The 26,031-nt window shown below is 42.9% G+C and overlaps 1 protein-coding gene across 3 annotated transcripts in view; it reads right to left on the bottom strand.

The window, feature by feature from the left end:
- DNAH9 (dynein axonemal heavy chain 9) overlaps window positions 1-26,031 on the bottom strand; it is a 316,438-nt gene that overhangs the window by 275,786 nt on the left and 14,621 nt on the right. For all 3 annotated transcript variants that reach the window (XM_088801911.1, XM_088801910.1, XM_088801912.1), the window contains exons 6-12: window positions 24,364-24,597; window positions 16,818-16,985; window positions 14,086-14,202; window positions 12,424-12,574; window positions 9,503-9,617; window positions 4,711-4,779; window positions 3,219-3,345 (exon numbers count right to left, since the gene is read on the bottom strand). In XM_088801911.1, the coding sequence (XP_088658037.1) occupies window positions 3,219-3,345; window positions 4,711-4,779; window positions 9,503-9,617; window positions 12,424-12,574; window positions 14,086-14,202; window positions 16,818-16,985; window positions 24,364-24,597 (981 nt within the window). The remainder of the gene's footprint in view (window positions 1-3,218; window positions 3,346-4,710; window positions 4,780-9,502; window positions 9,618-12,423; window positions 12,575-14,085; window positions 14,203-16,817; window positions 16,986-24,363; window positions 24,598-26,031) is intronic.

The raw sequence follows: 26,031 nt of genomic DNA on the forward strand, positions 1-26,031 counted from the left end.
AACATTTAAATGTGAGAAATGAAAACAAAAAATAGGAGAAAATGTGGAGCTATTTATATAATAATGAGGTAGAGAAGGCCATTCTGAACATACAACCACAGAAGATAAAATTTATATGCATAAAATAGCATATACATACTAAAATGGCATACTTCAACTGGTAAAAACACTTATAGCACATTTCTTAATGTCTGACAAATATTTCCTAAATACTCTAACAAATTTACAAGAAAAGAGGGCACTTCCACTCAAAAGGACATGAACAAGCGATTCATAGAAAAAGAAATATAAGCAGCCAATGAACACATTAAAAAGTTCTACTTCACTAGTGGTAAAATAAACGCAAATTAAAACAATGTTGAGATATTTCATGTTTTCTAGTTCAACAGGCTGGAAGTGGTTAGAAGAAATGAGTATCTTCCTGGCAGGAGAATGACTAAATTCCATCTTTCTGCAGAACAAACTGAAAATATACATGAAAAGTCTCAAAACGGGAGCACCCTTTAGCCCAGCAATCCCAATTTCTAGGCATTATCCCAAAGAAATAATCAAGGATAGAGGCAACAGTAACTAAAGATATTTATTGTAACATTATTTATACCACATTTTATCTCACTGCAAGATGCCAATGATGGCAGGGGTCACTATTATTAGGTTGGTGCAAAAGTAATTGTGGTTTTTGCAATTATTTTTAACCTTTTAAGACGCAATTACTTTTGCACCAAACTAATATTATATGTCCAACCTAGGAGGAAAGAAAAAGTGTTATTTTTAAATTATAAACACTTGTCACTTTCAGAGATAAGAAAAAAAAATGTGATCCCAGAATCAATGAAATACATATTTATAATAGTAGAAAAATATTTTAAATGTCCAACAACAAGACATTTCAATAATTTAAATAAATTACATATAAATTTTTCCCCATACAATTCTTATCCTGGTCCCAAAGGGGCAAACTCTGATCATGTCCCTCAGAATGATGTATGAGGTCTGATAATCAATTTCGAGCACTTGCTGCAATGATGTTGCTAAGCTTTTTTGATGTCAGAGGGATTATTCATTATGAATTTGTACCAAGTGTACAAACAGTTAACCAAGTTGACTATTTGGAAGTGCTGAAAAGGCTGCATGAAAAAGTTAGATGACCTCAACTTTTCGCCAACAATTCATGGCTCTTGCATCACGACAATGCACCAGCTCACACTGCACTGTCTGTGAGGGAGTTTTTAGCCAATAAACAAATAACTGTATTGGAACACCCTCCCTACTCACCTGATCTGGTCTCAATGACTTATTTCTTTACCCAAAGATAAAGGAAATATTGAAAGGAGACATTTTGATGACATTCAGGACATCCAGGGTAATACAATGACAGCTCTGATGGCCTTTCCAGAAAAAGAGTTCCAAAATTGCTTTGAAGGGTACACTAGGTGCTTGTGTCGGTGCATACCTTCCCAAGGGGAGTACTTTGAAGGTGACCATAGTGATATTCAGCAATGAGGCATGTAGCACTTTGTCTAGGATGAGTTCACGAACTTAATTGTCAGACCTCGTATGTATTACTGTTCATTCTTACTACCATAGCTATTGCCACTTACTAGAAGCTAGAAGTGGAATAGCTGCAGCTATTGTTGACTTGTATTTGTAGTTGTCTCCCCTTGACTCATGTTATAATTTAGGTGTTTATCCCTTCTCTTTTTCTTTTTTTCTCTCACTTCTTTCTTCTCCTTTCTTTCCCTTCTATCACTTACAATCACCTTTAAAGCACCTACTGTGTGTTGCACATTGAGGCAGATAAAGTCCTTGCTCTTGGAGTATATAGAGGAAGAATAGTCAAGCCTCAGTACTGTCTTATACCCAGGGTGTAACGGCTGTAATTATAACATCTAGACGATGACCCAGTTGGTAGGCCAGAAACTCATCTCTTTGGACATTTACTGTCCAACACTGCTGACAGTGCAAGCTGATAAAATTACTCCAATGAGTGAAATGAGCTAAATGACACAGTCGTGTCTCACCAAAGTAAAGAACTTGATCCTCCAACTTCTTTGCTGATTTTTATTTCAGTCAGAATTGATGTTCTACTTAAACTGCGGCTTTCTCCAAAGGCACCAATATGCTATCAGCTAAGTTTTCAGCTGTCTCTGTACTGCATTCCTGGAGGACATGCCATCAGGACAGTAGTAGGTGACAGCTTTCGGCTCAGTGTGGCCAATCCTTTTTTTTAGCTGAATGGTGTAATATTTCCTATATACGCTAACTTTTAATTATCGTCTTCACCAGCACCAAGCTTTCCATGGCTGCCACAATCCACACTGGTCATCCACCCTTCTGATCCTCTAGAGAAGGGTTTCTCAACTTTAGAGCAACCCACATTTTCAGACAAAAACAGCTCTTTGTTGTAGGGCACCATCCTGTGCCTTGTATAAAGTTTAGCAGTCCCCATGCTATCTACCTACTCTATGCTATTGGCACGCAGGCCCTCTGTGACAACCAAAAACGTCTGCAGGGGGAAACTTGCCCCGGTTGAGAATCACTAATCTAGAGTCTTATTTCCAAAGCTACTCCATTGAGATTTATCATGCGCCAGCTCATAAAGACAGATTTCTGCAAGTTGACATTCTAGCTCCCAGCTACCTGTGGGCTCCTTGAGAGCAGGGACTAGGTCTTACACTTGGTTAGCCCTCCAGTATCTAGTCCACAGCCTTCATGGACTCGTACAGCACACATTCAAAGTAAGCCTAGTCAGCTGTTTGGTACGAAATGGTCAGTAATATATTCTTCTACCTGTCCAAAGATGGGTAGCAATATCTTGTTTAAATGTCTTCTGGAATTTCAAATAGTACATATCTATAATACAATATTTAAACTTTTTGATGAGTTAATCTTAAGTATAATATCATTTGAACTTTGTATATGAAGTCAAGTACATAATAAAGCTGTTATCATATGCAAGTTTAAAAAATACTTTGCAATATTTTCTGTTGTGCAAAGTCAAAGCAAATATATCGGCCAACCCTGGAGAAAAATGTAAACATTGGACAAGTTAAGAAAACACTGCTCTGCAGAATTCATCCCCAAAATGAAACCCCGACTGTAAATTCTTTTGAGCAGCTTTTGCAGATGCTTATAAAAAGCCTCTTTGCCTTTGAAATCAGTAAAGTTAAAGAAAACTCTTCAGGAACCCAACAGGAAATGACTGTTGCTTCACTTACCTGTGGGTTAAAGTTGACTGTAATCTGCTTGGTCTCTGGGTCACGTTTCAGAAGCGGCCGGGAAAGATTGTACTGTGACTTCTCTGATACCGTCTGACACCAGCCCTCATAAAGTCGCGTCTCATACCTGCAAGAATGGGAAACAACAGCCATCTCATAAGCACCCTCCCAGCTCCCCAATTCCTAGTGATAATTAACTGAAGATATAGATAACATTGTCTATCTATCTATATCGATATCTATATATATATATCTATCTACCAAACTGAATATGCTACTAGTAAAATACCTGACTACATTCTTAAGTCAAAATCATTGACTCAGCCAGTATGGCAGCTCCTGTATGTAACTCCTCATTTCTAAAGATGGCATAACTTATTCAATCAGAGGAGAGTAGAAAGAGAGGGTCCATGTGATCTTTTGGGGCAATAAAGGAAGTGGTGATTAGTCTCAGTAAATGTCAGAAGAAGCTATTGGGAAAGATTTCCTTTCATGCTAATCTTCTCATAGGTCACGGACATTTGTCATTCAGTCATTACACACTGAATGCTCTGCTTAGGGGATAACATGATGACTCAACACGCCAGGGTAAGTGCAGCTACTGGTGAAACCACAGGTAAGCAGAGAATGCAGCAAGCACAATCTTAGAGAGACGCACAAGGCATTAGGCATCTAATGGCAGGGGTGTGTGGGTGAGGGGGTGAAGGTGATAGACAAGGAGAAGGCCAGGGAGGCTTCATGGAAGAGGCGCTGCCGAAGTGATGCTTGACTGAGTTTCAGAGGATGAGCAGAGGTTGGACAATGAAAGCGGAATGAGTGCTCCTGGCAAAAGCAACACCACAGCCAAAGGGTGCAGGTGAGAAACAGCTGACTGTGTGCTGGGAACACCTGAGGCCAGAGGGGCAGGTATCCAGGCTGGTAGGGAAGCAAAGGCCAGTGGAGGCTTTTACGGTATGTTAAGGAGACGATGGCAGGCACTGAAAGGCTTTCCATCCAGGGAATGTGGTGACATTATTGGATGTGGTAACACTGTGGGCAGTGTGGTACTACACCTTGCACTCCCAAAAGACGTACTGCAGCTTTACAGCAGGAACAATGAACTCATGTGAAATTTTCATTCTTACACTTTCGCCATAAAAAGATACCGGAAATATAATTAAAACGTATTTCCTCTTTGTGCCGCACGCACTGTTGCCTTCTGCTTAGGGAGCAGCTGCTGCAATTTTCTGTGACACTGATCTCGGAGTGCCATGAGGAGTGCCCACTTCTAGCTCTGCCGAGTTCATGCTCTCAGCAAAACTATACTGAAACTGCATTCCCCAGAGATCTTGTGTTTGTAACCCAGAAGAACTGTACTCATAGATACCAAGGTTCTAACATAAAACATGGAGTGACATTTCCCCGCCACTGAGGAATCTGCTCAAACTCGGGACTGCAAAAGGTACTGGGGGTTACGAAATATGGAAATAACACAATTCCAGAAGCTGCTTACTTTTCCAGCAATGAGAGCATATCTTCATATTTTTGTATCATTCGCTTTCCTTCAGTAGATTCCATGCAACTATCCATACCAAAGAGAAAGAAAATGGCATCAAAGTAGAATAAGATTACAAGAAGTCAAAATAATGATCTGAGTAACAAACTGCAGCCTATAAAGAAGAGATTGAGTAACTTCTTGGGCTGGTTTCCAAATGCCCCTCAAGGAGCCAGCGTTCTTCTTCATGAATATCGTCCATGAGCCACTAGAGGGCGTCTGCACTTCCTGAAACGCAGCCAGCCCCCCAAACAACAGGGATGACAGAACCTTTCCCACCACGGCTCCACCAGCCCCTTCACCCTAGCCCAGCCATTCATGCACAGGTAAATGAAGTCCTTCAAAGACCTGAATAAAAGGGAAATGGAGACATGAAATAAAAATTCTAAGTGCGATAGTTTTCTGCATATAAGAAAAAAATACTATATATGACATTATACATTGTAACATAACACAAAGTATATAATATATATAAAACAATGCTTTAAATGTTTATATAACAACGTGTGTGTGTATACACACACACATACACACACAGATATTGCTATATATTTATTTCCCCTTCTCTGAAATCCATCTAGGACACGTTATCAGAAGCCCTGTTACTCATTAATCATTGATATGTTTACATGAGGTTCCCTCCCACATCTCATGCCCCCAAACGTGCGTACACACAATGCACACACATGCACATACGAGTAAACACACACGCTCACACTCATAGACACAATCGTAGGCTTCCACTGGAAGGGTGAGGACCACAGAGGGATGTGAGCAGAGTGTGGCCCAAGGACCATCACCCACACTTGCTTCCTGGCTTGGACATTCCTTTGGAACACAAAATGAGAGTCCAGGTCCTGGGAAAATTGGCGAAATATCTGCAATTTTCAGAAAACTTCACACTAACTGTGTTGGAGAGTCTCTTTTTGTTCTGCTAGCAGAATGAGGCAGCTTATTGCAAAGATTCTTTAAGATCCATTTGTACTTTAAACCATCACAGCGTTTCTTTACAAGATCCCCGAGATGTCAATGTAAGCCTCATGCCTGCAAAGAAAGCACTGGATTTCCAGTTGCCCAGTTCCCTTTCGTGGTGAATGAGCAGATGCTTCTGTGAGGCAGCAACAAGTAGAAAGGGCTTCGGATCAGTCCGCTGAGCTCGCGCCCGGCCCTCCCCTCACAAGCGGTGGGGTTTCTGCAAGTCTCCTAACCCCAATCTCAGTTTCACATCCAGAAAAGAATGAGGCCAGAAGACAGACAATAATGCTGGGAAAAACAGAAGGCAGCACGAAGAAAAGAAGACTAAATATGAGATGGTTAGACTCCATAAAAGAAGCCACAGGCATGAGTCTACAGGAGCTGAGCAGGGCTGTTGAGGACAGGACATGTGGACATCGCCATTCACAATGTGGCCAAGAGTCGGTTGGAGCCTCTCAAGGGCACGGAACACACGCAGTGGAGAGAGGGGCTTCTCACACAGGCCTGTGACAGTCACTCAGAAGGTTTGAGAAGTCACAGGAATAAGTGTCATGAAACTCCCTGGAGATTCTACTTCATTTCATGGTGAGGAATCTAAAACATTTTTAATAACCAACAAATATATATTATAGGGCACAATACAGTTTTGAATTTTTAAAAGACAATTGGAATTTCCATGGGAATCGGAGAGGACGTGATGGGGTACCACTGGCATCTCCTTTCAGACCAGGCACTCTTACCATCCCTCACCCCTTAATCAGCCAGGAATGTTGGCTGCTGGTGAAGCAAGGCTTCCTCCCTCTTTGGGAACAGTCTCAGCCAAACAGAGCAGTCTTTCCCAAGGCCACGCCCCTCCCCCAGACAGCCCACATCCACCAACTAGCTGATGCGGGGGTACAAAGACCAGTCAGCCCTGCAAGGCCAGAGTTCCCCAGAGGATGAGCTGAGGCCTCCTTTCGACTATATCGCAGCTCAGCTTCTCCATCTGCCCATCTCATCCCCCCACTCCTCACACATGCTGTTCCCAACAGCATCCCTATAAATTCCTGTCTCAGAGTCTGCTTCCAGGGAACAGAAACCAGGATACAACAGCTACCTCAGTCCACATTCCAAGCAGCAGCCCTGCCACCCTCCCCCATTCACGTGTCTTCTCCCTCCCGCCTTGCGGGGGCGGGGGCATGTTTGAGAAGATGAAGGCTCAGCTGTACTTGGGACCAAACTTCCTCTGGCTGGGGTACCTTGGTCGTGCTCTGGGCTACGAGCTCTGAGACCCAGACTTCCAGTTCTTTCCTTGGCTCCCTCTAGAACTTTAGGCATGTCACCTCACTTTTTTGCCTCCATTTTTTTTCCATCTGAAAAATAAAGAGCTTGCTCAGACCAGAGCAGAGGCTGCAAACTGGGCAGGCCTGATCCACAGGAATGTGTGTTTGATCTGTGTGGAGTTTGAGGAAAAAAATGGAATACTTGCTAATTTTAAAGTTGGGTGTTTCATATAAAAATCTAGATTTTCAGCTTCTCTCCAACAGTCAGGAGATTTCTCACGCCTAGTCCGCTTTTCTGCTTGCCAACACTGGATGCTGCGGTAGACGTTCCCTGTAGGCCCCATCCTGGTTGTCTTGTATCATCTTCCTTGCCTCTGAAAGTGTTTAGTCTTCTTCATAAATTTTCCCCCAGTTTTATTGAGATATAATTGCTTTACAGCACTGCATAAATTTAAGGTGTACAGCATAATGACTTGACATATATATTGTGAAATGATTATGGCAATTAGTGTAGTTAACATCTATTATCTCATATAGATATAAAAACAAAAAAGAAAAAAATTGTTTTCCTTGTGATGGGAACTTTTAGGATCTATTCACTTAACAACTTCCAAATATACCATACAGCAGTGTTAACTACAGCCATTATGTTGTACATTACACACTAGTATTTATTTATCTTATAAATGCAAGTTTGTAACTTTTGAAAACCTTCATCCATTTCTTCTACTCCCTGCCTCTGATAACCAGATAACCACAAACCTGATCTCTTTTTCTATGAGTTTTTTTTTTTTCAGATTCCACATATAAGTGAGATTATACAGTTTTTGCCTTTCTCTGTCTGACTTATTCACTTAACATCACGCCCTTAAGGTCCATCCATGTTGCAAATGGTAGGATTTCAGTCTTTTTTAATGGCTGAATAATATTCCATTGTGTATATACCACATTTTGTTTCTCTAATCATCCATCAGTGAACCCTCAGGTTGTTTCCATTGTCTTGGCTATCATAAAAATTGCTGCTATGAACACGGGGGTGCAGACCTCTCTTCAATATAGTGATTTCATTGCCTTCAGACAAATATCCAGAAGTGGAATTGCTGGATCATATGGTAGCTCTATTTTTAAGTTTTCGAGGAACCTCCATACTGTTTTGTGGGGTAGCTACCACAATTTACAATGCCACCAATAGTGCACAAGACAATACCCTTCCTACACATCTTCACCAATACTTGTTATTTGTTGTCTTTTGTGTGATGGGGATTCTAATAGGTGTGAGGTGATATCTCACTGTGGTTTTGATTGGCATTTGCCTGATGATTCGTGACGTTGAGCATCTCTTCACATATGAAAGTGTTCAGTCTTGCCCAAAGGTCTCTAAGGCCCTTTCTAGCTCCGAAAAACCTGTGATACCTATGTTCAGACTTTGATTCCTTTGTTTCTGCTGTGTTTTCCAAAGCCAAGTGCTTTCAACAAGATCAGTGTTTAAAAAGAGGGTCTCAGAGCATTCCCTAGGCAGCATCCTGAACGTGACATTGCAAACAGCCCTTCTCTCTTACTTCCAGCAGCCAAGCTGCTCCGTAACTAGCTTGGCTTCCAGGATCAGCTGTGAGGTAGGCCAGTGGTTTCCAAACTTGGTCACCATCAGAATCACAGGGGGAGCTTGCAGAGGAAACCAATTCAGGCACCCAGATTTGGATTCAGTAGGTGAGAGTGAGGCCTAGGAATCTGCACTTTAACAAGTGCACAGGGCATTTTAATGCACGAGGTCCTCACATCACACTTTAGGAAACACGGGGTTCCGTTATTTTCCAGCAGCCTCAGCAACAAAGAGACATTGTGTCAGAGGGAGACACGTGGAAGAACTCAACAGAGCTTGAAAACTCTTACTCATTTTCCTCCAGAAATGAATCTCATGGAACAAAAGGAGTCAGCCTGTTGTCCATCAAGCCTCATTTGACAGCGAGGGGCCCACTAGTCAGCCCAGACGTATGCATCTCGTTACTGGTTGGCCAATAGGCATCTGGTTGCTGTGGACTGAATGTTCGTATTCCCTCCCCCAAAGGCATATGTTGAAGTCCTAACCCCCAGGGTGAGGGTATTAGGAGGTGGGGCCTCTGGGAGGTGATTAGGTCATGAGGGTGGAGCCCTCACGAATGGGATTGGCGCCCTCATAGGAAGACTCCCTGGAGCTCCCCTGCTCTGTCTGCCTTGTGAGGACACAGCAAGAGACAGCTGTCTATCAAGCAGACAGTGGGCTCTCGCCAGACACCCATCTGCCAGCACCTTGACCTTGTTCCCAGCCTCCAGCGCTGTGAGATATAAATTTTTCATGTTTATAAGCCATCCACTCTATGGTATTCTGTTATAGCAGCCCAGACGAAGATACTGGGTGATTGCTGGACATGGAAAGAAATAAGGATGATTTTCGTGCTTCCGGTGAGTTGCATTTCTACAACAGAGCAGGAGCAGAAGCCTAAAACAAACCTAACTTTCGGGAGTAAGATACTCACGGATGTGCGATGCGTCTGAAGTCAGCAAAGGGACCCTGGATGCGGCACCTCAGGTCCTGCGCCCAGCGCAGACCCCCAGCCACACAGGGCATGTTCTTGTGCACTGAGGAGAACCCTGGGGACACAGCACAGCCAGAATGAAGCGAGGCCCAAGCCCCTCAGCCCGCTGTCCCCCCAAAACACCTCCTGCCACTTACTCTGCTTTTTGCCTCCTCTACCTCCACGTGGTACAGTTGCCCTGTGCTCACACCAAGATAGATGGGGAGTTCTTGGGAGACCACTGTGTTCTGCTAAGGAGTAAGAGTGACCGCAGGGAGAACACTAAACAGTGTCAGAGGACGGGGGTCCCAGTCCGGCTCTGCCACTCACAGGCTGTCTGACTTCACACCAGTGACTGTCAACCTGGCTGCACATCAGCTTCACCTGGGGCTCTTTAAAAAACACTGATGCCTGGGCCCTGCCCTCCCCATTCTGACTTAATTGGTCTGGGTGGGGCTCAGTCATCTGTATTTTTTTAAGAGCTTCAAGATGATCCTAATTGTACAGTCAGAGTTGAGAAACACTGCCTTACACAACTCAATCACTGCAGGCCTCAGTTTTTTATCTATAAAATGGGAATAATATCTTCCCTGCTTAGTAACTTCCATGGTTTCTGTGAGAATTCAATACAATTATGAATGAGACAGGCCACATGGATTATGAAGCATCTTACCAGAGTTAGCACAGCCTGGATTTCTTACTTTATTCCATACAGTGGGTTTGTTTGCTTATAATTAGCTGTCAAAATTTTAAAATTAGGAGATTTCATTTTCAAAAAATCAGTTTCCAGTTTGCTTGGTAAAATTGGAAGATCTGGCAAAAATCAGCCACCACTTGTGACCAGCAACTGGAGCCAAATAGTGGTCATGCTTCCTTTAATTTACTGTGGACTCTACTACTTCCCGATGTTTTACACTTGGCCCAGATCTACAGGAGACAAAATTCTAAGATAACCCCAAATGGCTCTCACCCTTGCATAACCCTCTCCTGTCTAAGTGTGGGTGAAAACTGTGAATATGATGAAATATCACTCTTGTGATGATGCTACGTTACATGGCAAGAGGGTGATGATCCTGGGTGGGCCTGACGTATTCAGGGGAGCCCTTTCAGAGCAGAGTTTTCTCTGGTTTGTGGCAGAAGGAAAAGTAGGGGATTTGAAGCATGAGAAGGATTCAATATGTCATCACTGGCTTGATGATGGAGGCAGCTACATGGCCTTCCCACATGGCAAGGAATGGGAGTGGCTTCCGGTCAGAGTGGCCCCCAGCTGACAGCCAACAAGGAAACAGAGACCTCAGTTCTACAGTCACAAGGAACTGGATTCTACCAACAAGAATGAGCTTAGACTTGGATTTCTTTCTCCCAGAGCCTGTAGATGAGAAGTCAGCCCAGCCAACCCCCAATATCAGCCTTATGATGCTGAGTGGAGAACCGAGGGGCTGCTGGCCTACAAACTGTGAGCTAAAGGATAACTGTTATGTAAGCCACTGAGGTTGCGATGATTAGTTATACAGCAATAGAAAACTAATATGCCCTCTGAAGGTATCGGAGTTTCCAAATTCTGTATCTGACTGGAAGATGTCATGAGGATGGTCCTACATTAAGCTGAGGCCAGGGGCAGCCAGTTAGCTCAGTTGGTTAGAGCGTGTGCTCTTAACAACAGGGTAGCCAGTTCGATTCCCACATGGGCCAGTGAGCTGCGCCCTCCACACTAGATTGAAGACAACGACTTGACTTGGAGCTGATGGGTCCTGGGAAAAACACACTGTTACCCAATAAAAAAATTTAAAAAAAGAAAAAAGAAAAAAAAGCTGAGGCCAACATATTTTCTAGAAATGACTTCCTACGTGGAAGCAATTCTTAATGACCTCAGTATGAAACCCTTTTACAGACATAGTGGTCCTGCTACTCCATTACTTAGAAACCTTGGAAATTCTCCTATTGCCTGAATAATGAATTCCAGATTCCTTAAAATGGCAGGCAGAGCACTTCACAGTCTGGCCCCAAACTCCACAGCTGACCTAATCTCTCTCTATATACCTTACTCGGCTACAGGCGATCCAACTGGTACCTATATACTCAATTGTCTTTGCTTCTTCAGAGGTCTTTGCCTCTTCTCCCTGGCTGGCAATCTCTCCACTTTCAGGGCTGGCTCAAGGCCACCTTCTCCACAAACTCTCCCTGGAAAACCCCAGTCCCAGTTCATATTACTTTGTTACAGTTCTTTATAACTCAAGCCGGTGACTACTCACATTCCGCTATGTCACTATTCATACCTGGTGTGTTCCTTGAAGAACCACCTTTTAATATTATTTAGTGTATCCCTCACCCTGGCCTGCCTGGGCGTATCATGCCCACAGATGTGGCCTGCACATAGAAAAGACTCAAGAAATGTCTGTAAAGTTGAACTGAACTTGTGTTCAATTGCGTCTAAGAATTGCAATAAAAAATGGAGACATTACATTGGGGCACGGCACCGCCCTTTGTCAGGCTCCTGCTGTGGTGGCCATGGCATTGGAAGGGGTCAGAAGCTTTTCTCAGGCATGTAAAAATCTATTGTGAAATTTAAATATGGTGACGATTAATCAGTGTGGCAACACTGATGGAGAATCAACTCATACATTATGCTAACGTCTCCACTGACCAGAGGCAGTCAAGACCTCACTGCTCTGGGTCGTCCTGCCAATCTCAGCCCCAGATACAGGGAAATGCGCAGCTCAGGGAACTCTACAATCAGCCAAGATGGTCTGGGATATCAAGCAAGAAGGTTGTTCTTGCTTTTCTTAGAGAATGTCATAGATCCGTAGTGGAGATTTAAGGAGTGAGTTCCCCCTTCCCAGTAGTAGAACTCCCCCATCCATATGCCCCGGCAACCAGCCTACCGAGGTCGGCCTCCTCCTGCACATGCTGGTTATAGATTATCCTCACTGCATCCAGGTCTGTGGTGAACATTTGGATGAGCACCAGGTACTTGGCAGATGTATCCCGTGCTACCAGTGGTCTTTCCAGGAGGCTTCCTGCTATGTCTAGTAGCTGCAGAAGAGGTGAAAAAAAAAGAGGAACAATTCAACATTTCTAAGGTGACATAAATTTCGTTTCTTGGCTTTTTTCCCATACACCTACCGATGTCAGAAGGTCAAAAAATTGTTATTGTGCAACCGGATCACTAATTATTAACAGGTAGCTATTCACAGTCTGCCCCCTCTCTCTTTTGCTTCTAAAGAAGAAGGATTCCCATCTGCTGAATTACCTACGGGGCTCTCATGGGACATAGACTCTGGATAAAGGGTAAAACAAAGAGAAAACTTAAAGATGCCAGAAAGCTTAAGCTGATCTACATTTTAAAAGACCATAAAAAGAACTAAAACAAAGAAGGAGGGTGAAGACAGAGAAGAAAAAAGGAAGCTAAGTGGGCTAGATGTAGGCGAGAATTTGGAAGGCTAAAATTTGAGAGTGAGATCAAGAAAAGAAATTGCAGAGAGAACTAATTCTTGAACTAATTTCTGGAATCAGTTCAAATGCTTGGAGAGAGAAATCCTAATAGTCTTCCTATAAGTTATGGAATGGCAGGTATTCATCAAAGGTCATGTATATATACCATGTTTCCCTGAAAATAAGCACTAGCATGATTTTTCAGGATGACATCCCCTCAACATAAGCCCTAATGCGTCTTTTGGAACAAAAATTAATATAAGACCCGGTCTTATTTTCGGGGAAACTCGGTATATGTATTCAATAGCTAATGAAGCATGGCAAACTGGGTTACCCAATATTCTAGAACAGCATGGATTCCAGTCTATGTTTGGACATTTTCAGTGACTGGAAACTTAACTACTTCTCAAAGAAGTCCATTCCATCTTTAAATAGCTTTCACAGAAATCTCTTTCCTCTACTGAGTCCAAATCTGCCTCCTTGCAATTTCCACTGATTAGTTCTGGTTCTAACCCTTGAGCCTTTGCAGATTAAGTTTCTTCATAGTTTATAGAAGATCTATCATACTCTACTAAGTCTTCATGTCTCACGACTCAGAATTCTCAGTTAGGCAGCCATTTATCTACTCATCAACCTAAACGTTCTCCGTATCATTCATTATACCATCTAATCTGGGCAATACAGGTCAAGGGCACATCTCTTCTTATTCTAGTTGCTTGTACTTGAATCCTCTAGCCAGCTACCTAGTAGCTTCACTTGAACCATCCTGATAGTAGTGGTTAAACAGCCATGGTATTACAGAACCATGGTTTCAGGATGGTGACCACAGTAGATTTCTTCACTCTTAATGGGTACCTTATTGATAAGGCTCAAAGAATACATTCCAGAAGAAACTCTTTTGAAAAGCATTTTTATATCATGTTTTCAGAAAAGAATTAAGAACCAATGTGAGAAGCCCAATCCTACACACTCCTTTGTCTCTCTCTACTAGACTAATAAGAACAATTAATATCTGCAGGAGCAAAACAGCTGCAAGAGTATCCCTGCCCTCCTCTGATGAGGATGGGGGGAGAAGCGAGCACAGGGATAGCTCCCGCTCTACTTGCACAAACCTTAAAGGCGTGCTTCAAATCAGGTGCATCATCAAAGGCTTGAATAAAGACAGTCCCCAGTCTTCGGTCAAGATCTTCTACTCTCTGGTTAAATTCAGAGACATCATTTTCAAATTCCTGAAGAGACATCACAAACACTTAGAAAAACATGACTTTCTGACAGCCAGTCCCACTATGCTCTTTACCACTAACCTTTGTACTTGCATCTGTTACACCAAAGATTTATTTTCATTTTCCAAAATTCACCCTGGCATGACTTAGTTTTTATTCATGTAGACAGTTACTCTATTATTGCAGCATTTTCTTTTCCTAGACACTCTAGGTAAAATGGTAGAGTGAAATTGTGAGGTTGGCACCCTTTAACTTCCCTCTCTGTGTCCCCTCTGCTGCCCTCTGAAGCCCCTTTTCTATCATCCACAGTGCCACTCATGTCACCCCGAAAGCCACCTCAACAGCAACAGCCCCGGTAAGGGGGTTACTCCATCATTACCCTCTACTTTCTTTTCTCCTCCAAGTCAAAATCCTATTTTCTCAGTGTAACCAAAGAAATCTAACCATTAGGAGGAAAGCAAGCTAATTAAACGAATGCACACTATTGCATCTAAGTACACATAATTGGTTAAGACAGCAGCTAGCCATTGTCCCTGAGGCTGCCAAACTTAGCAAATAAAAATACGGGACATGCATCTAAATTTAAACTTCAAACAATGGATTTATTTTTCAGTATATGTCCCAATTATTGCATTTCATCTGGAAATCGCAAGTGTGTTCCCCTCAGAATGTGGCAATTTTCAGAGAAAGTTTGTTAATTCAAATCTCTAATTTGTGGAATTATTATTATTTGTCATTATTGCTTTACAATAGTAATATGTATTCTTATAAAAACACAAAGAAAAGTAGAAAACCATCGCGTAGTTCTTCCCAAACCCAACCACATTAACAAGGCAGAATGTTGCCCTGTGCATAGGGTTTTGTTCTATCATACATTAGCAAATACCATGTTTCCCCGAAAATAAGACCCGGTCTTATAATAATTTTTGCTCCAAAAGACGCATTAGGGCTTATGTTCAGGGGATATCATCCTGAAAAATCACGCTGGGGCTTATTTTCCAGTTAGGTCTTATTTTCAGGGAAACACGGTACATGGAATATATCCTGCATTGTAGTCCACCTTCTTTTTTTTTTTTTTCCTACTCTTGACTAATGGAATTTTTAGAAAGCAGTATCTCCCTGGGTTTGCTAAGATTTCTCTAGACATCTGAAAGTACTCAGAACAGATTTCTGCTCTAATTTACTGCTCCTTTTCCCTCATGTACTCTTAAAATTCCTCCTCCAGTAATGAGCCATTCCCTATACAAGGAACTCCATTCCCGGTTTCTGTATGACCCTTTTTCTTCTTTTTGTCTCCTGTGAGCTTGCACTCACAGGTCTCAGCTTTCCTGGGCTATAGGTACAACTTCACTAGCTATTAGGGAAATGCAAATCAAACCCACAATGAGGTATCACCTCACACCTGTTAGAATGGCTATTATCAACAAGACAAGTAATAACAAGTGTCCGGAGAAGTTGTGGAGAAAAAGGAACCCTCATACATTGCTGGTGGGAATGTAAATAGGTACAGCCACTATGGAAAACAGTATGAAGGTTTCTCAAAAAATTAAGAATAGAATTACCATATGACCCAGCAATCCCTCTTCTGGGTATCTATCCCCAAAATCGGAAAACATTTATCCATAAAGATATATGTATCCGTATGTTCATTGTAGCATTATTCACAGTGGCCAAGAGATGGCAATAACCAAACTGTCCTTCAACAGATGATTGAATAAAGAAGACGTGGTACAAATATACAATGGAATATTACTTGGCCATAAAAAAGATGAAATACTGCCATTTGCAACAACATGGATAGATCTTGAGATTTTCATGCTAAGCAAAATGAGTCAGAAAAAGTCAAGAACCATATTTCATTCATATGTAGGATATAAAACTGAAAGCAACAAATGAACAAGACAAACGAAAACTCATAGACACAGACAACAGTTTAGTTGTTACCAGAGGGTAAGAGGGGAGGGAGGTGGTAGAAGAGGGAAAGGGGGTCAAATATATGGTGATGGAAGGAGAACTGATTCTGGGTGGTGAACACACAATGTGATATATAGATGATGTATTATAGAATTATACACTTGAAACCTATATAATTTTACTAACCAATGTCACTCCAATAAATTTCATAAAATTTTTTTAAAAAAGACGTCAGCTCTTGTCCCGATCATGAAAAATGCATCTCTAGTTTTTCCTTCATCCTGAGTACTCTCTTGGAAACTGGACTCAGATCAGAAAAACTGGGCTACTGCTTCACTTATCCACCCCACCTCCAAGCCACTAATAAAATTCTGTGCAGGTGTGGTCTTCATGTAGCAGTCTCTGCTCGAAGCTTAAAGCTCAGAAGATGCAGGGTAGCCATAGCCTCCACCATCATCCCATATCCATCTCAGCGTCTCTGAAATCCTGGTATCATCAGGCTGGAGGAATTAGCAGTTGGAAAGGAACCTCCCTGACCTTCCTCCTAACACAAAGAATAATTAGGAGTGGGTCTCCCTTCATAAAACCACTGGGACCACAGAGCCAAAGGAAACGCAGAGGGAACGTGCAAGTAAATACACAGATTCTATGGTGAGAGGCATCTGAGAAAGAGACAAAACTTGCAAGTTAGCCATTCCAAGCCCTACCGTGCTTTCGGGGTCCAGGCAGTCATAGGAGGACTCTGAGAAGACCTTGTACATCTCTTGAAATTCATCGTACATTTGCTGGACCTGCTGACTCAGGGCATTCCCTCTGATGCCACTAAACTCAAGCTTTTCCAGTTTGTGGAAATCCAAGGCTGTCTTCAGAAGATCCTACAGGGACAATTCACAAAAGAGTAAAATCATAATGATTATGATAACAACAGCGGAGAACACTCAAATTAGTATGGAGAGAGCTGGAAATCACATGGGGTGGTGGTTGCTTAGGAAAATATGAAGCCTGTTTTTTTGTGTTGCAACCTTATTATTAGATTGGGTTGGTATAAATAAATTTTGGTTAAACTCAATCATGAAGCAAAGTACAGATAAACAAAATTCGCATAAACAAAAAAAGACCAAATTTGTGCTTCAGCCTCTTTCTGTGTTCTTTAATAAAGTATATAATAATAACAATATTATTTACATGATTGGTGGCTTTACTACTAATTTTTGGAAAAAAAAAATTTCAAATGGACCATGTTATCTGGTTCTAGAATGACAGCTATCTTAGGAGACACTGACAAGAAAGCAGATCCTCTAAATAGTCCTGAGGACAAGCCCAGGGGACGACACCGACGTCCTGAGCAACTGCTGCCAAGAAAATAAATCTGTTGGGTGCTCTTGCCAGGCATGTGCTGTACGGTATAGCATGTGGCCAGCTGGGTGACAGATGACAATTATTTGACATCTCTGTGTTGAGTTTCTTCATTGTAATTGAATAACAATAATGAGAGATAAATACATTGATGCAAACTTGGGATTTCGACCAGTGCCCGGCACACAGTAAATACAGAGCAAGCGGGTATTACTGTTGCTGTTGTTGGTATGACAGTGTCCCAGCTGTGCTCAGAAGTGAGTGACAGATAACACAACCCAGAGCCTTGGGGAGGAGCCCCTCCCAAGTCCACGGAAGCTGCTTCATCTCCAGTAAAACATAAGCCTCCAGAACCCACCTAATACGACAGATGGTAGTATTTCTCTCGTGAACACTGGTCTGAAACCACAAAATCTCCAAACCAACACATTCTTCCTGTTACAACTTCCGATCTGTGCACCTACCTCTTCAGTGAGGGAGATAACAGTTAGTTACCTTTCTGTGACTTTGACAAACATTTGGTATGGATCCCTGGGAGAGGATCTTCTCCTCTGAGGAAGTTTGAAGGGCAAGAAGAGGGAACACTAAGTCACGATGTTGAAAACACAACCGGTCCTGGTTCCATTCCAGGAAATTCCCACTGCCAGTAGCCACTGTTATGGGTTGACCCATCAGGCCAGCAGAAGGCTGCCTGACCCCTTTCTCTTGCTGGAACACCAATTCTCGCAGCAGTGACAGAGGCATTGAGAAGTGGTGAGAAGTGGCTGACCTTCTCCACGTTACAGGAGGGCACCCACGCAGCCTTGGGCAACTATCTAACAACCCTTTTTTGCTCAGCTATGTTCAGGCATGGCTGTCAGCAAGTAGCTGAAGTAGGAGAGAAGTGGAAAGAACCACCCAAGGAAAGACAGACAGACATACACCTGAAGCAGGGGGTCTTGACACCCATGGTGGGAAATGGGGCCGTCTTTATGTTAAAACACATTCAACTTTATACACTGGGAAGAAAACAGAAATGAAGTAGACTTAAATGAAATTGACTTAAGTAGTAATTCAAACCATTCAACAAGTCCTTAGTTGTAATTCATGTTATAGGAGAAACGTATTTGTGCTGTGGAATGTCACCTGGGTACTCATTTTTCATAATTCCGTGGATGTCAATTTCAATATTTAGGAAATACTCTCAAACCATTTTAAAAGACAGATGCATCTTGATATGTTTGATTACAACAGAAAACTAGATGATAATTTTGTTACACTATTGTATTTCTCAAGAATACCTGAAGCATGGTCTTGGGTGGTCACTGGCCGGTGTTTCATCTCCAATCTAACATGTTAATCATAGGTGTTAGATAAACATTTATTTAATCATTCTATATTTGGGGAAACTCTGGTCACTGAAAACAATGGACATTACATTGCTTTATTTAACAGAAACATGATGGACAACACATTTATTTGGGACTCAACTCAAGGTCCTAGACCTTTTCTTATTTCACTATTATAAGTGTCCTCAACGTCCACTCTACCATTCCCCTGCATGCTCTCTCCCCTTGCCCTGCTTAAGCTTTCTTCAGAGCTCTTATCATGCTCTGGAATTATAATATACTACTTGGGATTATATTACTTGTTTATTTGTTGTCCACCTTTCTTAGTAGGATGTAAATGCCCCAGAGGTACCACTGTATCTTCAGTCTGTGGAAGAGTCCTGGATGCTGAGAAATATTTGTTGAATGAATGAATATATACTCTTTGACCTTTGACTTAGCTACAGCACCTCCAGGAGAAGGTGACATGGTGGTAGACAATCTAGGAACCAGGGACTCAGGAGCAACTGAGAAAATAAGGAAAATTAGACAAGAGAAGAGAATTACAAAGTAAGGCCAAACTGATTTTAAATGTTTGAGGGCCTTGGTTACGTGCAAGGCAGAACCTTGCACTTGGTCCTACTCTGAGGGCAGAATGAAGGCAAATGAGCAAATAGGACAAAGAGGCAGATTTAGCCTCAGTTTATAAGTTGAACTTATAAAATTTCTTGTATTTGACCATCTGACCTATAAAAAATAACAATTTCACGTGGTTCCACTTAATAAACCGAACCATCTAATGCCTAGAAATGTCTAACTATAGAATGGGCTGCTAAGAGAGGTAGTATGCTTTCCATCTCCAGATGGATTTTAGTAGAAGTTTGCCATCAGAGGTATTGTAGAGAAGATTCCGGAAACTGGTGGGAAATTGTTTTGCAACCGTAGAAACGGATTTATCATTATGACCGTGACTGTATTCTTGATTCTTATTTAAATGTAGCTCTTTTCATTGTTTATTTAGAAGTCTCAAAAAGCAGATAAAAGGCAATTTAAACCAATAAGAGGTTTAAACGATTTTTTTTACATATCCATTTTTATTCATCACAGTAGTAAAGATATGAAATTCATTATGTCACATACAGGCTGAAAATGTCAACTTCAGGGGTAGGATACACAGCACCGTGGAAAGGCTCTCGCATAGGGCCAGAAACCCTGGCTCACACAACACTAGCCTGTCATTTACTAGCTATTTGGCTTGAAACAAGACACAACTTTTCTAAATGTCACTTCCCTAACCTGCAAATGGGTCCACTAACACCTGACTGTCACCGAGTTACACGGAACGTGCCTTGGTGGCACTTCAGTAAACAGAAGCCACTGTAATTACTTCTGATCACTCTGATGTGACTAGATCAGGTTGGTGGATAAGAGACGTGTAATGGCTAATACACAGGTGCTCCTTTCCAGGTGCCACAAAGAGCATGGGGTCCCGGCAGCTGACTGGACCAACTGGGTCCTATTCCTATGAAACACCGTGCAGTTTTTCATGGGGTGGTGAGAGAGGCTTCCATTTGTGCTATGGCCCCTGAGTTGGAGAATCAAACTTGGGGATAATGGCAAGCCCCACAAACACAAGCCCATTCATGAAGGTGAGGTCATGCAGCCCATCTTAAAAGAAACGTCTTCAGAATTCATTAAGGGAGAGCACAAAGCAGACATTCACAGATGAAAATCTCAAAAGGTCATTGGGAAAAAGACTGTTTTCTTTACCTTACAAGAGCGACTGACCTTATGCAGCTAATGGTCTCCTGTGTGACCACAGGCTTAGGCGAGGCTGAAAGGGAAGCCTGCCCAATTAGGCCCGAATGAAAAGCGGCAGCGGAGTGACTGGAGGTGGCAGAAAGAGCAGGGAAACGCGGTGTATATTAGGTCAGCTTATTACCTATCGCCTTACTAATCACCTCACATAAAGCCTCAGCAGGAAATCATTTTGCCTCCAAGTGAATCACAGCTTTACAGAAATTTTATAATGAAAGAAATGAGCACTCTCTCCAAGCTGCTTACGTACTGCATTGTTTGGAGGGAAGAGGCTGCAGGCAGAAGCATAAATAGGATCTGTGGCATCCACAATACTATGGCACAAAAATGAACTCTGTGTGTGGGGTGGACGTGTGTGCATGGTGCAGGGGATGGAGATGTGGGGGGTGTATAGTACGGGTGGGGTGTGTATACATGTGTGTGACGTTGTACGTGTATGTGCAGTACGTGTGATCCGTATAATGTGTGTGCTGTGTGTGTGTGATGTGTGCATGGCATTGTGTGCATATGTGTGTCTATATGTGGTGTGGTGTGTAGTGAGTGTAGTGTGTGTGTGGTGTGCATATCTGTGCGGTGTGTGTACACAGTGTGTCTGTGCAGTGTGTGTACTGTGTGTGTATAGTGTGTGTGGGTGGGGGTGTTGTGTGAGCTGGAGCATCCAGCAGGAAGGCAGGGTGAGGGAAAGAACGGAGACACAGAGGAAAGACTCTTTTTCCCTTTAATTTTTGACTATTCATTCAAACTGCAAAGATTTTATATACTTTTGGGATTTCCTTAGTAACTTGTGAAGTCAAATACGCCCCTTTCATAGAATGTGAATTACAGTTTTACCCAAATGACATATTTAGAAAAGAAGAGCTAGAAATCATGTGGTAAAAACAGTGAGCAAAGACAGAAGAGAGTGTGTAAGGGCAGAATAAAACCACAGAAGCAGTTCAGGACCCTCAAACTGGACGCAGGGAAGGCAGCAGAACTGCAGAAGCCCCTGGGAGATAGCCAAGTTTGCTGGAAAGATGCTACTGGGAATCATAGACTCCTGGGTACGAATCCCAGATAAACGGCCTTGAGCTGTGTGACCGTGGGCAAATGTATGATGTGCCATGCTTATGTGCCCATTTGCTACAGTAAGGGTACTGACTGACACCTAGCTCTTAAGACGACTGTAAGGGAGCAGGCCTGGCACGAGATGTGCTCTTGAAACATGTCAGTTCCTTGTTTTTCTACTCTTCTTCCTTTCCCTGCTCAAGGGTTAGCGCTCTGAGAGGTTAGCTGTATCGTGTTTTGAGGAGGAGGCGGGTGGTGCTATCCTGAGAATGCAATAACGCCACGTGCTGCAGACCTGCTGAAAATGTCTTAGCCATATGCCGCAGCCCTGCTTCCGCCTTCATTTCAACAGGCACCCAGAGGGGAACAGTTGATCTGCACAATAAAACTTTCTTGTGCATAAACAGAAAAGAAAAAAGCAACACAAATAAGGGGGTGGGAGGATTTGAGAGAACCATGGAGATTAAAAAACAGCCCTTCACAGTATAACCCTGGACGTGAGCATGTAGAGGGTAAACGCACTGATGTCATTTTATTAACTTGGCTTTGTGTATCTATTAATTGCAGCTGCACACATCTCGGCGGCCACAAGATGAATAAGGCTAGGTTCATGCTAATTCTTGCTGGAGAGAAGCAGATTAATCCCATTTCAAAAAGGCATCGATCACAGAGATACACAGAATGTTAACTAAAGGGCTACATGAAATCTGCTTGGAGACGATCAATAAGCCCGCGTCCCGCTGCACTGAGCTGAACAGGAAGAGGTGGGGCAGCCAGAGGCCAAGGGGATGAGGCTGAGCAAAGGACTGGGGGATGAAAAATGAAAGAGGGGAGGAAATAATAGGACAGGGGAGAAGCAGCCATGGGAAAAAGGAAAATCATGGAAATTCAGGGTGAAAAAAGAGCCAAGGGAAATGAAAACAAAACACAAAAAAAAGCCTGGAAAACAGAGAAGGGGAGACAAGTAGAAAGAAGAAGAAGAGGAAAAAGGGAAAGCAGTAGCGAAAAGAAATGGTGGCGTTGGGCCCAGGAGCAAGGAAGTAAACCAGAGCAAAGGACGGAAAACTTAAGATTGGAAGTAGCGGGAAGATGGAGAGCTGTAGTGACATTCAAGTCATCCTCTAATTAAACTGGGGCACCTGCTTTTCATGCGTCTGTGCTTTTGATTCAGAAAGAAAAAGCAGCCTGAGAGCCGACTATTGTGAGGGTAATGGCTCTGGGGGGACATGGCCAGGGCTGCATATATTTACTGAACATACGCTGCAGATTAGGCACCCTAATGTTAGAATACCTGTCTATATGCAAAGTCACATCATTAGCATGTGTGCATAAGGCCTGAAGCCCCAGCCCCACTGTCATCTCTGAGCTGGGCTCTGCAGGGCTGGAGAGCCTGCAAGGTAGTAACGGTGGTGATTCCACCCTGGTGAGCCAGGCCTGGGGCAGTTGGAGCTGGAGGTCTGTCACCTCGGCTAAACAACAGTGGAGGGGTCCATGCAGAAGATGAGAGGAATAGAGTGAAGCAGGAGAGAAGAGGCTGAGCATCAAGAGCTGTGATGCAAACAGCTACAGAAAAAGCGGGCATTTAGGATAGAGCCAGGTATCAATTATTTATACTCTCCATGATCCCGATGAAGAATTTAAGGTGTGCCTTCCAGAAGGGCTATCCCTGGATCTCCTCCATTAGTCTGTCTACCTTTTCCTGCGCTGTGGCTACTGGTCCACAGGCTTCTTACAGGTAAAACCATGTTTCAGCCATCATTATATCCCCAGTGCCTAGCTCAGGGCCTGTTGAATGGTGGTGATGGATCAAAGTTTTTGAACTGAAATGAACAGATTCAATCTCATACTCGTATCCTCATAATCCCACAGTTTGCGCCACTCATTACAGCCTCTTCCCAACACAATCGCTCTCATCATCCCAAGTCTCTGCGGATCACAGCTAGAAACATGATTTTAATTCCTTCTCGGTCTCCTTGGCTATTGTCCGAATCTCGAATTTGACCCTGAATTTCTTAAATAAGTTTTAGAATAAGTATATATTTCATTTTATTGTGCCCACTGCCTGCACCCAAAGTTCAATCCGCAAATACAGAGCAGTAAAGTATTAAAAGATCTGCTAACTATATTAAATTCTGAGGGTAAAGGCAACCAAAAGAAAAAGCTTCATGTCTTCTCACCCTGGTCCTTACACTAATATTCACATTAACTCTTAAATAACTGGGGGAAAGACACAATTCTGAGCAAAAGTCACATTTCTTTTCCACGGAGATTCAGCTAGTCTTGTAGTTTTTGGAGCCACTCTCAGGGTGGGAAAGTGAAGAAGCACAAGTTCAAAAAAGTGGCTTCGTGGGAACGGCCAGCTGCATCCGGACCGGCTCATTTGCTCTTTGTACATCGGACTTTCTAGCAAGAGTTTCTTTGAAACAAAGTTTGAAGATTATGGGCAATTTGACAATCAATTAGTTTGAATTAGTTGACTGATTCCTTGGGCTTTCTTCCTAAATTATTCTATGATCACAGTTTCCTAAACTTCTAATAGGTCCTCCACTGGGTGACGACAAAGCCATACGATCAATACAAATACTTACTGAATCTTTTTATGTGCTCTTCCAACCAAAGGAAACTTGACCACCATATTGCAGTGACCATTTTCCTACTTGACTTTTGGATCCCTGCATTGCTTACTCCCTCCGGGAGCTGGGAGCCTGAGGTGAAGGAGCACACTCACCGCCACCATGCGCAGTCGTCCCAGGAAGCCATCCAATCGCACGAAGACCAAAGAAGGCTGGAAATCCCACTCCCTGACTTCCTCGTTCTCTTTGAAGTATGTGTGGAGATTCTCCCTTCGGTCCTGAAACACCTGCTTGAAGAAGTTCAAGGTGTCCATGACCACTTGCAGTTTTGTCTGACTTTCTTCTATCTCACTTTTCAGGAGGTCTGCTGGGCTGAGACAATCAGAGGCCTGGAATACAAACACATTACTGTCACTAAGCCCCGTTGAAAATACAGAACATCCCACAACTTTACCAAAACTAACTCTAACCTGCATAATTGCCAAGTAATATTTTTCAGAAGCATGATATAGGAAACATCTGACATTCTCCTTAGCTCTACAGGTGGACTGGGACTTGGGGTCAAGCCAAGTAAGTCAGTGTTTGGCTCAGGGGTGGGCAAGCGACCAATCAAAGACAAGGAAACACGGCAACTCTTTTGTTGGGCCAGCTGGGGATGGGGCAAGTGTTCGTTCCCAGCTGTTCTTTTGGGGACTTACTGACTTTCTATGGTAAAATAATTTAACTGCAAAAATCATTTGAACCACAATTATTTCCCTGTCTCCAAGAGACTTGAACCTGGAAAGCTGTGAAGCTGAAGCTATTAGACAGCCATCTTTACCACCACAGGGATGGGCAGAAATAACTGGATCCTGATGACGTATCTAAGGTTTTATGGTAAGCCAGGGTTGAAGCCAGTCTTTCCTTGAACCTTCAAGGTACATGAGCCAATAAATTACCTTTCTATCCATGCTAGTTTGGGTTGGGTTTACTTACACTTTCAACCAAAAGAGTCCTGGCGGACAAACATGGAGTGACAGAAGAGTCCTGATCTAGCCATCAAACAACCTGGCTTCCAATCCTGGGTTGGGCGACCTTGGACGACCTAGTTAACTTCCCCGAGCCTTAGTCCACATCTTTAAATAGTAATAACTAAATAAGGCTGTCCCTGCCCACCTACAGGGTTCAACTAAAAATAGCCACGATCATGAATGTCACAGCAATTTGGAGCCTGCAGTGTGTTCCATAGATGTTAGTTATTATCAGTTACTCTTTAAACTTGTTCATTGTTTTCTTAGGGTCACAGCTCCTTAGAGGAGAAAGAAACCATTTGCAGGGGAGGGGGGAAGGTCACCCAAACGTCCTTAAGGCTTCCAGTTCTGTTTCCAGACACACTCCTCAAGGTGTATGCTGCCCTGGTTGATGCTACACGAGTCTCTAAGAAGGAGCATACAGTGTGTGATCCAAGTAGCTGCCTCTCTGTAGCTCACAGGGCACCCTGGAAGCCTTGCCACGCGTGATGACATCAGAGCTTCACAGTCAGCCTGCTACCCTCAGATATGGTCCTCTTCTTTTCACAATTGCCCAAACAAGGAAAGTGAGACACAGAACAGATAAGTGACTTGCCCAGGTATACACAGCTAACAAGAAGGGACGCAGGATTTGGCACAGGGACATCTGACTCCAGAGGCAGCATTCTTAATGGCTAAGTTTCACGGCTGACTTAATACCAGTCTGTGGGCACAGATCATTAAAGAGGTTGAAATTCACCACACCCACGCTTCGTGAGACCCTGAGTTTTGGGCAGAGGGAAAAGGAAGGCCTTCAGTGTATTCCAACACTAC

This window comes from Rhinolophus sinicus, chromosome 12, assembly GCF_057876585.1.
Source record: "Rhinolophus sinicus isolate RSI-liver-muscle chromosome 12, RSI-T2T, whole genome shotgun sequence".
In the NCBI taxonomy this organism is placed as follows: Eukaryota; Metazoa; Chordata; class Mammalia; order Chiroptera; family Rhinolophidae; genus Rhinolophus; species Rhinolophus sinicus.